The sequence below is a fragment of the Primulina eburnea genome, chromosome 2, assembly GCF_022965805.1.
Source record: "Primulina eburnea isolate SZY01 chromosome 2, ASM2296580v1, whole genome shotgun sequence".
Classification (NCBI taxonomy): domain Eukaryota; kingdom Viridiplantae; phylum Streptophyta; class Magnoliopsida; order Lamiales; family Gesneriaceae; genus Primulina; species Primulina eburnea.
In genome coordinates, this window is record NC_133102.1 from 6,100,851 (window position 1) to 6,118,944 (window position 18,094).

The 18,094-nt window shown below is 33.0% G+C and overlaps 2 protein-coding genes across 2 annotated transcripts; one reads left to right on the plus strand and one right to left on the minus strand.

Annotated features, from left to right (window-relative positions):
* Positions 1-1,167: 1,167 nt before the first annotated feature.
* LOC140824526 (uncharacterized) lies at positions 1,168-2,858 on the minus strand. The gene has a single exon (XM_073186106.1). It carries the CDS (start codon positions 2,696-2,698, stop codon positions 1,277-1,279), a length of 1,422 nt encoding a protein of 473 aa, XP_073042207.1. The 5' UTR covers positions 2,699-2,858; the 3' UTR covers positions 1,168-1,276.
* Positions 2,859-13,347: 10,489 nt separating this feature from the next.
* On the plus strand, positions 13,348-14,799 carry LOC140824028 (uncharacterized). The gene has a single exon (XM_073185631.1). The coding sequence runs from the start codon at positions 13,348-13,350 to the stop codon at positions 14,797-14,799; it is 1,452 nt and encodes a 483-aa protein (XP_073041732.1).
* The last annotated feature ends 3,295 nt before the right edge of the window (positions 14,800-18,094 follow it).

The following is an 18,094-nucleotide window of genomic DNA, read 5'->3' on the forward strand; positions in this document are numbered from 1 at the left end:
GCTAAAATTTTAATATTTATCATCATTACATTGGTAGGTAACATTACTCATTGTCCAAGGAAGGAAATGACTCCATGAGTGTTCACTCAAATTCTCATAATTTAATTATCTTATTGAACCAAGATCTTTGAGACTTCCAATCAACAAATTTGGGTTTTCATTATGAAAACTTTATTTTGTAGATTTTAAATTCATTTTCCTATTAGAGTTTTATAATTGATCTCTATTCAATGCTTTTGTAAGCGGATCCGTCAAGTTATCTTTTGGTTTGACATAATCAATATAAATAACTCCAACTGAGGATAATTGTCGCATTGTATTATGGTTTCGATGAATATGTCAAGACTTTTCATTTTACATGTTGTTTTGTGCTATTGCAATTGCCGAATGACTGTCCAAATGTCCAAACTCAGGTGAAAAGTGCACGGGTTTGAAGCATCTGCATACTTAAGAGAATAGAGAACGTTAGTAAGCCGTCGTAATATTCTCTGACGTATCCACTCCGATGCTTAAATCAGTGAAATGTTTTTATACGTGTAGAGAGTATGCATATTTATTGCAAGAATGTCTAAATGTATTAATATCAAGAAAACATGAGAAAAGTCAATGATGACTTTGTTTTCAGTGCTCAGCTGCTGCTCAAGGCGAGATGGGCGCTCACGCTCTGCTCTCTGACACAGCCCACACTACTTTCAGCTTAGGCACATCACTCTTACGTGCGTTGAAAGACCTGTCAATGGTTATCGAGACATGGCGTCTCATACCTGTGACTCGGAGATGACACCTGTGCTGGAGTACTTGGGTGGATAACCATGACATGGAGCACTGCCTACTAATTATACTACCCGAGATCTCACTGCTGGGACTCAGCTGAGAGCCCGAATCCTCCTAAGCACTGGTCAGGTTTGCTCAACTTTCCTGACTACCCAAAACCCACACTATAGATGACCCGAGTATCTCTTGGATAACCCGGACAAATTCCAACACATTCAACGAATGAGAGGTGGTGTTGGCATCAATCACATGTCAGGGTTATCTACAACTAATAAGTATAGGATTAACGATTTCTCAATGGAAAGCACGAGATGCTTGCCCAAATCCCTGAGATTTAATACAATTCACCAAAAGACACTTATTCCACTTGCAGTAATATATTACACGATATCATAACCTGAAATACCAGCTTTAATGCTTTTTCGTGCTTATGTTGAGTGAAGCATCAACAAATTTGAGTTCAAAGTACTTACATACACAAACTATTGCAAAACTTTCCAAATTAACTTTCTTGATCTTCTTCTGCGTAATTCAGGGATTGACATATTGATGTCTCCATCTCCCCATCAGTATTAGAGAAATATGAGTTCTTCCCTGTCAATTCAGCCACCCGTTTAGCAGGTCCAGAATCCCGAGGGCTCTCGTTCATGCAACGAGCGATTCTGATTCTTGGAAGAAAATTTGGAACCACCACCGTGGAGTCGGGAGACTTTTCATCGTCTTCAAGACTTCTATGAACTACAATCTCACTAGGAATTTCCCACTGCTTCTTCTTAACTCGAGATTCGGTCCCTAAATGCTCTACCCGAGATTTCCCGGCTGATGTCGAGCGTTTCTTTTCACATCGTTTAGCATAATCCTTATCATTCTCTGGCAACGACCTCTTTCTCGCAACAGAAGCTTGGCTGTTGTTCTGATTGTAGCGGCTGGCCACAACTCTTCCTGGCTTGACTGGCTTCTTATTTACCACATTTTCAGCTTCTTTGAAAAGTTTCTTTGGCTGAATTGAACAACTGATAAACCCATCTTCTTTCTTGATACCCTTTCTGGATGCAATTGTGGTCACGGCCTGCCTAGGCAGAACTTGATTCTTGAATGCAACTTTTCTTGAATTGGGACTTACACTTGAACCTTTCACACTTTCCGTTTCAACCACTTTTTCTTCATCTATTTCTTGGAGCTTCAAAAAACAAGATTTTCTTCTACTCTGAGAAGGGGTGATCATCTCTTGCTTGCCTAATCGCTTCCCTTTTGTTGATCCGAAAATCTCGGATGGCCCCATACTCATCCCCCTTCGAACTCCAGACACAATTTCTGAAGGCCCCAAACTAACCCCTCTTCTTTGAATTCTCGATTTTCCATTTGTTGATGAAAGTTCGTCGATCTTTTTCTTCTCTTCTGCATTCTTAGCAATAACTCTTTGTTTCTGATCCATAAACTTAGCGGGCACCACTCTACTACCTCTCTTCTCCGAAACCCGCAGGGTCATCTCCACTTTCACCAATCTTAAAGCTTCCAATCTTGAACTCAACCTACTAATTTCATTCTCAATCTCTATAATTTCCTCGTCAATCTTCTTATCATCCCGAATGTCCTTTCCGTTTTCACGTCTCGATGACTTGGTTTCTTCATCATCCTTTCTCAAAAATCCTTTATTTCTTGATTCCACCAAAGCCCCATCTGTGTTAATTGGCTTAAAGGGCGTATTCGTCGGCGACACCAGAGAAGAAGAAACAGAGGAGATCTGATTCTCCAGAAAATAACCTTGATTTTCCTTGCCAGAAACCGAATCAAAAGAAGCTTTTGGATTCTCAAAAGTCGACTTTAATGAACCCCACGAGGGTCTATTCGACGTCAAATCTTCAGAATCTCCATTGTCAAACGCAGCGTTGTTCCAAATCTGTACCTCGGTGGCGTAACTCATGCCTTCTGGAAATTGAATCACACTTAATTTTTCTCCGATGGGATTCCGGATCAAAAGGGAGAATTCGAGGAAACGAAATTGGAGATTTCTTGAAATTTTTTCGAGTACGATGAATATGATAATGGGGGTTGGGATCTCTCTTTGGCAGTTTTTATGTTTTTTGAGATTTTCGACCGTTGGAGAGGAAATATACGTTATTGGCCATCTTCGCTCCATCGCGACCGTTGAATAGTAAACGGCTATTATGAACGCTCCGATTAATCATATTTTGTCAAATTTTAATTGGAAAAATTAATACCATACTTTGTTAGGCAATGGCCAAATTTACAACACAATAATTTCGAGTTCTAATAAGATTTCCTTCCTAGTATGTATGTATGTACACACATTCAATATTTGTGAATAGAAATTAAGATTCGATTGTTTTTGTTTGATTTATTTGATTTGATATTTTTTAACATTAACTCGGTATGTCGAATACTTATCCAAAAAAAATATTCTCGCATAAATCAATTTTGTGAGACGAATATTCGATCTAATCTAAACATACATGTGCTCCGTATATCCTGCAGCAATACAAATTTGGACGTGTTGCATGCATTATAAGATGATGTCACGAAGTTCTATCCATGATACGGGCCGATTCGATTCATGTTTCAAGTTAAAAATAATATTTTTGATATAAAAATTAATGTTTTTTCATTAATCAGGTCGAATAGAAGATTTATGTAACAAATTGATTCGTGAGACAATTTTAGATCGTGCTTGCTTGTTGGGTTTATCATTTGTTTGATACATTTTTTTTGTATTAAACTCAATCAGCCATTATTCTTTGTGATTAGGTGTAAAACATTTTCATTTCATACAAAATTGCCCTTTGCAAAGCCCAAACAAATGATGGTTAAACTGTAATCATTATATGTTGGAAGGCTAATTTGTCAAAATATGGAAAGATTATTAATTTATCTAACTCACAAAAATCGTATCAAACATAATATTATTTTATCCACATATATTACATTTATCTGTCAATCATTTTTTAATCATATATTTACTATTTATTCAATAATCTCATATTCTCATATATTATTTTTAACTTTTAGTCCCGTTTTACGTAATATTTATCATGTAATTTTTCGAAAATAACCCATCTCATTTGAGCTCATTTCACTAGTACTTTCAAAAGAAAGACAGAAACTTGTGTGAGACGGTTTCACGAAGTATATTTGTGAGACGGATCTTTTATTTGAGTCACCCATGAAAAAATATTACTTTTTATGCTAAGAGTATTACTTTTTATTGCGAATATAGGTAGGGTTGACCCGTCTCATATGAGACTTGCTCCAAAAGAAACAGTAAAATACTCTTAGAAATTATAGATAAAAAATAAAAAAAAAAAACTCGTTACAATTGAGGCACCAAACAATATATCATCAGAAATTGTCTCTAATAAAATAATATTTAGATGTAGCCAATAAAAAACAACAACATTTCTAGAACGAACGTATTTCATCTATTCATCATTCAACATGATCAGATGTTGCTCTGATAAAATATTTATTCATTTATTGGATTTTAATTAAACCATGTCCTTTATTTAATTATATAGTGAACATTTAATTATAATTTCAATTATGAATATTTAGGTAGATCAAGCCTCAACGCAAAGCCACTGTCCCACGAATATCGCGTCGCAATTGAGATTGGGATTAAGGCTTGCGAATTCTTGTGATGACAAATCGCACCCTTTAGCCACACTATCGCAAGTGTCGCCGCTCTCTGCTCCATAGACGGAGATGCAGCTTGGAGCTGCTTCTTTGTTTCCAAAGCCAACTGCATTCCCAAAAAAAAGGGAAACAAATTAAGTAAGAGTGAGTCTCATGTGAGACCGTCTCACGGATCTTAATCTGTGAGACGGGTCAACCATACCCATATTCACAATAAAAAATAATACTCTTAGGCATAGTTTGGTACACATGATAGGATAAACATGTGATATATAATATAATGATAAGTTAAGGATAAATAAGATGTAGGATATTATATTTAATGTTTGGTATGATTTTAATAAGAGTGATTAAATTTATATATTATATTGTAATGACAAAATTAACCTTATCATAGTAAATTTTATAATTTCAAAGTTGTTGTTTTGAGTTAATATTTTTTTATCCGTTCATGCACCGATAGTACTTGCATGATTTATTTATTTTTACCTAATTTTATATATTATATAATATTATAATCGAGCATTTGATTTTGTGACTCAAGTCAAATATCAATTTTTAAGGTTAATCGAGTGATATTAATAATTTTATTGATATTTATAAAAATTATTTATATAATTATCTCGAATTCATTTATATAATTATCATTTTATATAATAAATAAAAATATTTATTTGATTTTAATTTCTACGTACTAGCATAGATTTATAAAAATCATTTATAAGTTGAGGGTAATTAAGTCATTTGTAGTGTATTTTTTCATTAGATTAAAATTATCACACCTCCTACAAGGGATACTTTATCCTTCTTTAAAATTATTTATCAAGGGCCCATGATATTATCATGGGCTTTTTAAAAACGTACCAAACGTAGGATAGGAAGGATTACTTATCAATCCCTCCCTAATCCTTCGTACCAAACTATGCCTTAGCATAAAAAGTAATATTTTTTCATGGATGACCCAAATAAAGATCTGTCTCACAAATAAAACCCGTGAGACCGTCTCACACAAGTTTTTGTCATTAAGTAATATAGAAATTTTAAAAACATCATTTTTATTTCAAATATTTATTCAGATGAATCATATTTACGAAAATTTTAAAGGTAAGTTTTGGAAATATCCAGACCGTCGATTAAACTCGCGTACGAGGAATAATCTAATATACGAAAAATATAAAATATTTGAATCAAATGACTTATATATGTTGTTATATATCCTAACTAGCTACCATAATAACGCAGTTCAAAAAAAAAAAAAAAGCTACCATAATAATGACTATATAATTATTTATTGGGAGGAAATGTCATATGTGAATCAAAATGGTAAGAAATTAAAAGAATACTCACTACCAAATTGTGCAGACTCCACCATTGATAGAATAACAAGAACAAGACTCAACGCAAGAATCCACTTAATTGAACTTGACTTGGCCATGGAAATTCTTTTTTCTTTCTTTTTTTTTTTTGTGTGTACTAAATATGTGTGGGATTTTTTAAATTGTGGGTTCTTAATTAAGATGACTTGCACCCAATTAATTTATAGTACAAATTATATTGGAATTATCAAATATCTTACATTATCTTTGCCGGATTAGGGGCCAGCTTTCACATTATTAACTTTTAGTCTCATAATTTATAAATTAGAACGGTAGAAGACAAAAATATTGGGATATGTTGCTTACAATATGCATTGTTTCATGTGGGGGAAATCTACTTAAATTTGTTAAGCATTTAATAATTAGTGGCATTTTAGTTAGTATAAAGAAAGAAACTTAGTAGGTTTCTTGTGCACGAGATCAATCAACTCTACTCATATTTATAATATTAAATAATATTTTTGACATAAAAAGTAATATTTATTCATGAGTGATCCATATTGGAGTTTCGTATGACAAAATTGTCTCGTGAGACCGTCTCACTAAATTTTTTGTGGACATTATATATATATATATATATATATATATATATATATATATATATATATATATATATATATATATATATATATAGGGTACCCCGTGTATCGATTTATTTAAGAACGACACATATCGAATTCAGAATCAAACATTTTCTAGCATGTTAACATCTTAATCAATACCAATATAAGATGGGACATTATTTGCAAAATAATAACATCAACAATTCAACATCAAGAGAGAAATACTGAAAGGAATTTAGATAGTGTTTGCAAATATTTTAAAAAAATATATTATCGACTTTTTCTTTACAAATTCAAACGTTACCTCAATCTACTGCCATATAAAGTACTTTTTACAAAAGAAATTACCAAGTTCCTTCAAGGAAAAATGGCCCCAAGATCAAATTCTTCCCCTTCGCTAGCAATGCTACTGACTTCCTTAGTCTGAATCCATTGTATTTGATTGGCCTAAAACGAGGATAGAAATTCCGTTCTGTCTCATTAATATTAGGTTATGCTTGACGGATCTTATTTTGAAGGAAAGATTCGCGGGGTGTATTTCAAATGACATCCATTTCGAGTACATTTGGAATCCAACAATTACTATTAAAATTGCAACCGTTGATGTGAAGTGAATTTGAAATTCATTTCAATTTTGTCCATTCAAGCAAGTCAAAAACTTGAAATCAGTAAATACAAAAAAAGTCTCAACACTATTTAGTTAAAAAAAAATTTCATTATGCTACAATCGAAAAACTGATACAAGTCAGCTTGTTCAAAAAATCTATACATAACGCCAAAAGAAACTTGGCTTGATGACACGATCTCTTGTATTTATAGGAGAGACGATATGTTCTAGTCTCCTTATCCCCGGGATAAGCCTGTAAATTTATCATTGATAGGCTCGTAATAGTTAATATTTTATTTTCATATTTCTCATTATTTTAACCTCCGATATGTTTAATTGACACATTTTTGTGTAATTTTATTGTAGGAGGAACTTTTACGGTCTTGGAGCAAATTTGAGCTAAAAAGGTGATGTTTATCACATTTGAAGTTTACAAGATAGAGTTGAAAGTGAATTACCAAAAAAGAAGAAATCCTGGAATAAGGCGTGGCCACGTCTTATGAAGATACTTCAGCCGCCAAAAAAAAATTGGAAGAAGGGAAAATATAAATAAAATATTATATATTATTTTATATTTTATGATTAGGGTTAATTAAGATGTTAGTGGACTTTTTTAGCAAAAAATATTTAGACCCAACACACTATTCACGTAACAAAGGAAGGAGGCGACAAGAAGACTATTCTAAAAAACCATCTTTTTCCATCTCACGTGAAGAATAAGGAACAATTCCTTCCACCATCAACTCACGCACAAGAAAAGAAAAAAAGAAGCGCAAGAATTTCTCCATCTCTTCTCAACACCTTTAGGCTAAGTTTTTATTTTTGATTCAAGGGATATTTTTACTATTTCGATTTCTCACTGTGAGGCTTTTGTGCTTTAATTTAATATTCGTGTTTTGTTCAAGTATTTGTTGATTTATGATTTATTTATATGAAAGTTGTGTGTTGATTAATCTGACAATTTAATTCGATATATAATTTTCTATTGTTATCCATGAATTCAGTGATCCGTAATTGTCATGAACGATTGGTACATGAGTAGCGATAGATTAGGTGTGTTGTGCTATCATAGCATATTTAATCTAAATAAATCAACGAAACTCGATCTATCAATTGCAGCTATCTCGGTTGTTAGATTTAGGATGAACTGTTTTCACAAAACGAAAATGATATTTTTAATTAATATGGAACGCTATCGTGCCCAGTTAATTATTAATAAGTTTTGACTGGATGCTGGGTTTGGTCAATTATTTTAGAAAAACACAAGAATTTTAGCGGCTATCCCTATAATTATAAAGTTAATTGCTTGTAATTGCATGAATAAATATATGTTAGCCGATGAACAGTGATACAATTGAATAGTAGAAATCCCTTGAATCGAGTTGGGTAATATTAATTTACATTTCATTAGTTTTCATCTTAATTAATTATTTCTTCTTGCATGTTAAATTAGTTATAGTATTTTATTAGTTTTTATTAAACAAATCCCCCCTTTATTTGCATTTTGCTCGAAAGAAATCATCCCCCGTTTCATATGGATTCGACCCTGCTCATCATTACGCTAATTTTATTTAGAGAGTAGGAATTTAAGTTTGGTGGCACAACGACAGCACACCAAATTTTGGCGCCGTTGCCGGGGAACGGTGCAAGGTTAATTTTTTTCGAGTTTCGTTAATTTTTTTTATGCTTTGTTTTTCTCTTACAGGTGATTCATCAAGAGAAGAAGAATTTTAGAATTTTTTTGTTGTGAAATACTTCGAGATGTTTCATCGACAATTATTCACAACTTTTGCCCAACAAAACGGAGAGCCATTCTACGCAGCATGAGAGAGATTCAATAATTTAATAACAACATTCAGGAATCATGATTTTTCTAACTATGTTCTTATTCGACTTTTCCTTAAAGGTTTGGATGCAGTTACACGAAGATGGGTATTTAATGGAGCACTGACAACTGGTAGTCCATTATTTAGTCGACATGAAGACGGTGTGATATATTTGCTAAATGATATGGCCGACTTTGACTACCAGCAATATTGGAATCCTTCGCTGCAGAGTTGGAGCCACCAATACCCTCCAGAAATTGGCCAATCTGATTTTACAGACCAACCTTTCGAGCATCAAGAAGATGAGGGATATAGTATTGAAATAATCATAAGTCGATTGAATGATATGGTAAACAAGCATGTGGCATTGAATGAGAAAACTGTTGAACCTCAGTCTGAAGAAGTTTTGGAAGAAATATCACACGAAGATGAGATACCAATGAAGTTGAGAGATGAACAAACTCCTGAGACTATCGATATGAGCTCGTCGATAATATTATCATACATACATCTAGGAGATCTTTGTCTTTCTCCATTGCCGATTTCAACAGATTTTGTTCTTCAAAAGCCAACGATGATACTTTCATCTCATGCCGATTATTTAAAGTTACGTTTTGTTGAGGAGACGAGCTTACATTATATACATCAAGCCAAACTTGAGGGCACATGGAACCAAGACCCATTTATGATGTCATATGACACGTACTTTGGGCGTCAGCCGCTCTTTGAATGAGTGCTTTTGAGGGTCAAGCTGACGACTAAAATCAAGCGTTTTTGGGAGGCAACCCAAATTTCTTGTTTTTATTGTTTTTAATTTCTTTTATTTTTAATTTTTTTTTTCACATAGTACAATTTTTATTACCTTCGTGCAGAAGATGTCTTCTAACAAGGCGTGACCACGCCTTATAAGAATAACACTTCTGCACAAAAAAAAATAATAATAATAAAAAAATTACAGTAGAGGTGTTCGCACAAGGCGTGGCCACGCCTTGTTGAAACACCTCTACTGATTTAAAAAAAAAATTCCAGTAAAGGTGTTCACATAAGACGTGGCCACGCCTTATTCAAATACCTCTACTGCTGGGAGATTCTTTTTTTCCTTTTCCTTAAAAAAAAATATTTAACCTATTTTTTTTTACTCTCTCTCATAGCAGCGTCCACCACAGCAATAGGACACCTTGCTCTATGATGCCCAACAATTTTCAGGGGTGTTCTCTAACTTCCCTTGCTTGCTTTTACTGTTTATGTTGTGCATCTAGTTTTGTGTCATTGAGAACATTGACACATTTAGGTGTGGGAGGGTATATTGCCTTATTTCTCGTTTTAATTTCTTTTTTCTTCTCATTTTTTAGCATAAAAGTAAAAAAAAAAAATAGTGACGTTGTTAGTTCCTAGCATCTTGTTCATTTGTTATCTCTTTCTTCTGAATCCTGATTGCTCCCGATGCGAAAAAAAATGATGTTTTTTTTCCTTGCGTGCAAATGTTTTTGCATTCTCACGTTTGCATTATGAATAAGTTGCTCTTGATGATAGTTAGAGATGACAAGTGTGTGTGATTTAACACAATTTCTATATTTTTTTCTTGGTGAGCTTTGAGCCTATTAGCAATCATGATATCTTGCTCCATTTTTCTTGATTGTGTGTTGTCATTGCATTGTTAATTTTTCTAGAACTTGCATTGTTATACATGTCTTTGTCAACACTTTGTGGTGGATTACGTGCATAGACAAAATGATAATGGCATTAGGTTTAAACCATTTTCTTTCGCATCATCTGAGCCGTTCGTTGAGCCTACGCTGATTCATAGACCCTTAGTGAACCAAGTTTGAGCCTCAGCCTTTTTCTTTGAATGAAAATAACTACACTACAAGCCGTGATAAATCCTTTTTGTTGGTTAACCTCCTGTTTTGAACCTGAATTAGAGAATCATGTAAAATTTTCACAAATAGCATCACTCAATCCAAAATAGTGTGAATTGTTGGGATTTAGTCAATCTCGAATCCTTATAGTCACCGTCTATAAAAAAAATAACAAAAAAAATAACAAAAAATGGGAAAAAGAAGAGAAGTAGACAAAAAAAAATAAAAAAATTGCTCTTGATGTTATAACGAGGTTGAAGATGTTATTATTTGGATGCAATTGTTTTTGTGAAAGGTGCATATGATTTCTCCAATTCCATAGCTCATTGTTCCCTTTTATCCTACCTTACCCCTAGCCACGTTACAACCCATTTATAGCCCTTTTTGTTTGTGTATTTTAATTCATTCATTTAGTGGAAGGATGTGATATATTTGCAAGCCTATGGTAAAAATTTTCAGTGCATATGATATGAGAGTTTGTTGATATATATATATCCTAGACACTAATGAGCGAAATGAGCGAATCTTGTGAGAAGTTGTTAAATCACATGCATTTTAATTTCTACACATTCTGATTGCAGTGATTGTTCATGATGTTATTTTGTGAGGTGCTCTGAAATTAAAATATCTTCCTGCATGAAAAATGTTTTGGATAAGTAGAGGAAGCGGAAGGAGGACGAAAATTGAGATAATGAGTTGATCTATTTTATGCTTGAGGACAAGCATCGTTTAGGTGTGGGAGATCATGCATCAGTGTAAAGTACGTGTTTAAACTATTATAAATAATTACGCTAGTCACTAAAATAAATATAAATCATTTAAGCATTATAATCGGATTATCATGAAATGCATGGTTTTGGTTAACAGAAACAAGTAATTAATTAATTCGTTAATTAATATAATAGTTTCCCTAATATTAGATTTCTGTTTTTGAAAAAGAAAAATTACTATCGATTATATATCATAGATAATGAAATTTGATACAATCATGCTGCCGCAACGCAATATAATCTAAATCAGAGGAACAAGCAAACTGCTAATTTTTGTGATAAAGAATAGACTGATACTCAGTCTAGCTCCTTTATTATATTTCTTGATTAATAAGTTTTTTGTCAATTAAGGTTCGGATTGATGGAAGCAGATACTTATGTATTCTAGGACTATACTGGGCTGTAGCCCAGCCCACTTTTTTTTTTAGTACTTATGTTAAAATTTAAGCCCACCCATCAATGTCTTAGTCCAGTCGAGTCAAGTCCAGTCCAGCCCAGCCCATTTACAAGGGTGAGACCAAATTCAGTCCATGTCCTCTGATCCGCCACACCTCAATTCTATAAAATTTCTCTCCCAAGTCCCAAGCCCTTTAGCGACAGAATAGAATTGCGGACTCACGAAGAAATCGATTTGCTCATCCGCCAATGCAACAATCCAGGTAAGAATCGGCTATACATTTTTTATTTTGTTTTTTATGGCTTCTCTGTGCGTGATTTGTGGTTTTTTGGTTGCCTTTTTCTCTGTTGTCCTTGAATTGAGTTTCAGAGGGAGTGGCAAGTCGAGAAGATGCTCAACATTTTGTGTGGGAATTTCCCTGAATTTGTTTTCCCTGTTTCTTCCCCCCTTCGAATCGATTGCTTTTTTATACTTTCTTTAGTTAATCGATTCTCTTTACTTTAGTTGATCTCTCGTTCTGATTTTCTTGGAACCTTTGCGTGATTTTTTTTTCTGAATTTAGTATCGAATTCGAACCATGTATCTCGGTAGAAATTCTAGGTGGAGTAATTTATTAAGATTTATCTGGTGATTGATGGATCAAATAATTCCTGTAATTTCTGTGTCCTTTAAGATGGAAAATCTAATTAATGAGGACTCAGTGCTCACGACTTGTGTTGATATTACTGGGATTGAGCTCATATCCAAATCCTAAAGAAGCTTGTTGTTGGAACCACCTATGACTAAACTGCCCCTGTCCATGGAAAACATAAGCTTTACTTCTAGCAGATAGCAGAATTTGGTATTTCGTGACTTGTGTTCACGACTTGTGTTGATATTTTATGAATTTTCATTTCTCTTTTATCATTTGTTATCAGATTTCTTGTTATTCGAATTTTTTTAATCCTTAATTAATATGTCAATTACGTAAAAATTGTTATTTTGAATTGTGTATCTGTATTTTGTGTCCAAGTATAGTATGTAAAATTTGTTGTTTTGTGGAATAAATTTTTTGAGGTAAATAAAGAAGTAGGAACTTTTTTTATAAACACGAGAACTTATTGCTGGAATATTTGTTTATGAGCAATTGATTCTTGAGTCTTGTTTGTTTGTTGTTGAGTTGTTGATTGACTATTACTTGTTTATTTGTTTAATAATTATTTTATTTTTGTTTAGGATTATAACTTTAACTATTTCAAAATGGAACATCAATCTGCTGCAAAGAAAGGAAAAACATTGATATTCTCTTTCTTTAAGAAGAGAGATCGTCAAGCTAGTGAAGATACTTCAATTCAACGGTCCTTACAATGCAACATCAATCCAGTGAAAGTCTTCTATTTCCCAATATCCAAATTCCTTCATGTTCCTCTCCTAGAGACGATCATCAGTCTTCATCTACTTTTATTGAACGAGATCCGGGAAAAAAAACAGATATGTGAATATCATGTTAATGTACGAGATGAGATAAGACGTTCATATCTAAATATGGGGCCTTATCAACCAGATATGTTGGAGTATCCAGGTACAAAATTTGGAAGCCAGAATCGTCGTTTTCAGAAAAAATGGTTTCAGAAATTTTATTGGTTGGAGTATTCGCCTTCAACAAATAAGGCATATTGTTTCTATTGTTTTCTTTTCCTGAATGATGTTAATTCATCTAATATCTCGGCATTGGTCAATGAAGGATTTGACAATTGGAAAAGGGTAAACCAAGGAAAAACATGTGTTTTTCTTGCCCATATTGGTTCTGCAGCTTCTTCGCCTCATACTATGTGTGAGAGAAGGGCTAAAAATTTGATGAGGCCCTCACAACATATTGATAAAGTGTTGCATGCACAATCTAAAGAGGAAAAAGAGAAAAATCGTCTGTGTTTGAGCACCTCAATTGTAGCTGTTCGTTGGCTAGCACTTCAAGGTTGTGCTTTTAGAGGTAACGATGAATCTCTATCTTCATCTAATCGTGGAAATTTTCTTGAATTGGTGAAGGCTTTTGCAAAAATGAATATAGAAATTGATGAAGTTGTGCTTGAGAATGCTCCAAAAAATGCCCAATATATCGCTCCAGAAATTCAGAAAGAGATTTTACATATGATGGCCAATAGAGTACGACAGATGGTTCGTGAAGAAATTGGAGATAAATACTTTTGTATTCTTGTTGATGAAGCCCGAGATATATCTAAACGAGAGCAAATGGCCATTATATTGAAGTTTGTGAACAATCATGGTATTTTGACAGAAAGATTTTTTGCCATCAAAAGTGTTAGTGACACTACCTCAATGAATTTGAAAAATGAGATATCAAATGTTCTTGTTCATCATGATCTCCATGTTAAGAAAATCAGAGGCCAAAGATATGATGGTGCTAGCAATATGCGTGGAGCGTGGAATGGACTTCAAGCATTATTTCTCAAAGATTGTTCCTATGCATACTATGTCCACTGTTTTGCACATCGTTTACAACTGACATTGGTTTCTGCAGCTAAGGATGTTAGTGTTATTTGGGAATTCTTTTCTCATTTGGACAATATTGTTAATATTGTCACTTCTTCTACTAAGCGCATTGCTGAATTACATACTTCACAAAAAAATGAAATTGAGTATATGTTGTCAATTGGAGAACGTGATTCTGGAAGTGGTGCAAACCAGATTGGTAATTTGCAACGAGCAGGAGCTACTCATTGGAGTTCTTACTATGATTCGGTAAAAAGCTTGATAGGTATGCACACTGCAACTTGCAAAGTTTTTGAAGTTCGGGGGATTTACAGAAACATGACAAGCTTTGAATTTGTGTTTATTTTGCACTTAATGCATAAAATTATGAGAACAACAGATACTCTTTGTCAAATTCTTCAAAGAAAATCTCAAGACATTTTGACTGCTATCACATTTGTCACTACTACCAAAACTTGCCTTCAAGAATTTAGAGAATGTGGGTGAAATGAATTTCTTCAGGAAGTTAACGTTTTTTGCTCAAGAAATGAAATTGATGTGTCTGACCTTGATTGTCTATATAAGATTGGACGTTCTTGTCGGCAAATTACAATAGAACATCATTACCACTTTGATGTTTTTAATACAGCAATAGATTTCATTTTGATGGAGTTAAATACTCGGTTCAATGAGTTATCGGTGGAACTTCTTTCTCTTAGTACAGCTTTAGATCCTAAAACTTCATTTGACTCATTTAACAGTGATGATATTTGCAAGCTTGCGAAGAAGTTTTATCCTGGAGATTTCACAGATCAAGAAATTGTTGCTTTGGAGTATGAATTGATACATTATAAACTTGATGTGATGCAGAATTTAAAGGCTTCTACACTTGTTGAGTTGTGTCAGCAATTGACCGAGAGTGGACGGTCAAGTGTTTATGTTATGTTGACTAGATTGATTCATATTGTTTTGACATTACCTGTGTTTACCGCCACTACTGAGCGGGCTTTTTCAGCAATGAAGCATGTGAAGACGGCACTTCGCAATAAAATGGAGGATGACTTTCTTGCCGATTGTTTGACACTCTAAATTGAACGAGATTTAGCTAAATATATTGATGTAAATTCTATTATTGATGAATTTTATGTTTTAAAATCTCGTAGGACACAACTTCGTTGAACGATATAATGTAATTTTTTTAAATAATATATAACTTATCATATTGAGTTCAAGCCCCCTCCCCCCCCAACTCTTATTCCTGGATCCGTCCCTGGATGGAAGTGAAGGAGTCTGTAGTCAAGTTGAATGCTTGAGTGATGCTGAAGCATGTATCACCGACTTATGCGCCATATATTTCCTCACAGAACAGAACTGGTACAGATTGTGAGGACGAGTTATGAATCAGGCCATCTGCAAACACGTAACAGAATCTATTGCTGCATTGATCGTTGAAGTATAAAATCGAGATCGGCACACATTCGTATCAAATATTCAATCGAGTTTTCGGGATAAGTACTGAATCTTAATATCTTATCACGGCCTAAATGTTGTAATTAAGTCTGAAATCCGTTATGTGCAACCAGTGGCGTTGGCATGTTTTCATTTTTATCTGAGCCAAAATTGATCTAATATTGATAAATGAAATCATCGAGTTACTAGACAATTAAACAAAATTTTAAGTATAAAAACTAGGGAAAAAACCGAGTCATCTGGCGATTGGATGTGTTTAAAGTTTTATCATACTTTTCGTTAAAGTGTTGTTTTAAAGGGAGAGAGTGGATCTGAAATCGGACATTAAAACTTGAAATTGCTAAAGTATATACATTTTCAAACATGAGTTGGTCTCATGTGAGACCGTCTCACGGATCATAATATATGAGACAGGTCAACCCTGCCCATATTCACAATAAAAAATAATACTCTTAGCATAAAAAATAATATTTTTTTATGGATAACCCAAATAAAAGATCCGTCTCCCAAATACGGCTCGTGAGACCGTTTCACACAAGTTTTTGCCTTCAAACATTCCCAAAAATATAAGAATATCGATCGAGAGGTTGCAGTGGACAAAAATCGTGTGAAAAAAAAAAGAACATACATACATATCTAACTCTAAAAAAATGTTAATTTAGAGATTGTTTCAATATTATTGTTATGATAACCTATCATAGTACGATAGTTTTATGCGAATATGTTCTACTATTTCAAAAAAACTATCGTTTAACAGAATAATTGTGATATGGATATCTTATTCAACTCATGATAAATTGTTATTTTTATGTCAAAATGATAATTAAAAATCGTATCAACTCATATCAGAGATAAAAATTTGTGAGATCATCTCACAAAATACTTATTCTAATTATGTATAACATTTCAAAAAACGTTTGTTGAATACTTGTATTTATTTCAGATAAGTTTTTATTTTGACGACAAACACGGTGTGATAACACTTGATATGATATCATATACATAATATACGTCAACTTCAAATTTAACATAAAAAATATTATTGAGAAAATGATATTAAAATATTGATATATCAAATTTTAAATAGATAATATCAATAATTAATAAACATAAAAAATAGAATACATGGCCAAATCAAATATGAGAACCTGTCCTAATCAAGAGCGACGATAAATATCAATCAGTCAAATTGGTATGCTCCAACAACCTTTCATTATCCAAACCTCATCCATATATCGTGTGTGCCAAATTATTTTGCTTGCTCCATCACATATGTATATTCTTCTTGTTCTTTTTTCTTTTTCTTTTAAAAAAAAATGACAATATAACTTTCAATCGTCGTCCTATACATTGTATATTGGATAAAGTGTTAGAATAACACAATAATATATCAATAACAATAGTAAATTAATTATAATTAGCAAACTTTTTTATCTGATAAATTCACTTGAGAAATCTTGATACATGAAATCGAAGTTTTGACTATCAATTATATCCAGCGTAATTGATCGAAAAATATATTTTAAAATTGTTTCTTAAATAAAATAAATAAATTCATAGAAATAATAAAGACGAAGGTGAGTATTATCGGTCATAAAATTGTGGAAAAGTAATATGTGAATAAATATTATTACTAAAAATCACATATTTCACATTTTTTTAAAAAAAGTTTGGGTTAATTTGGAAAGTTTGATAAAATATATCAAATCAATAAAGCTAGTTCTTATTAGGGGTGGGAAAAATATTGAAATACCGAAAAATCGTACCGAAAAAAATACCGAACTTACCGAAAAATTGGTATACCGAACATTTCGGTACGGTATCATACCGTACCGAAATTTTCGGTATCGGTATGGAATATTTTTTTTTCGGCATTTACCGAAATACTGAAAATAATTTATTATTGTTATTTTTTAAAATTTAAGTTCGGTATACCGAAAAAATGTCGGTATACCGAAAAAAAATTTCGGTGTCGATACGATATCGATATGAACTTTTTCCATACCGAAAATTCGATATACCGAATGTGCGGTATACCGAATTTTCGATATTGGTATCGGTATGGAAAAATTTCATACCGATATTTTCGGTATGATATACGGTACTGAACTCGATATACGATACCATAGTTCGATACGGTAGACCATATGCACTCCTAATTACTATATCAACCAATTGTACTAGCTAGTAATAGATTCTATGAACCAGAGGGCACGATGTACGTACATATGTTACCTTTTGTGGCATTCACTTTGTCTGAATTTTTTAATATTGTGACATAAATTTTAACGACAATTGTTGATTATATGTAAATTATTTGTAAATATTTAAC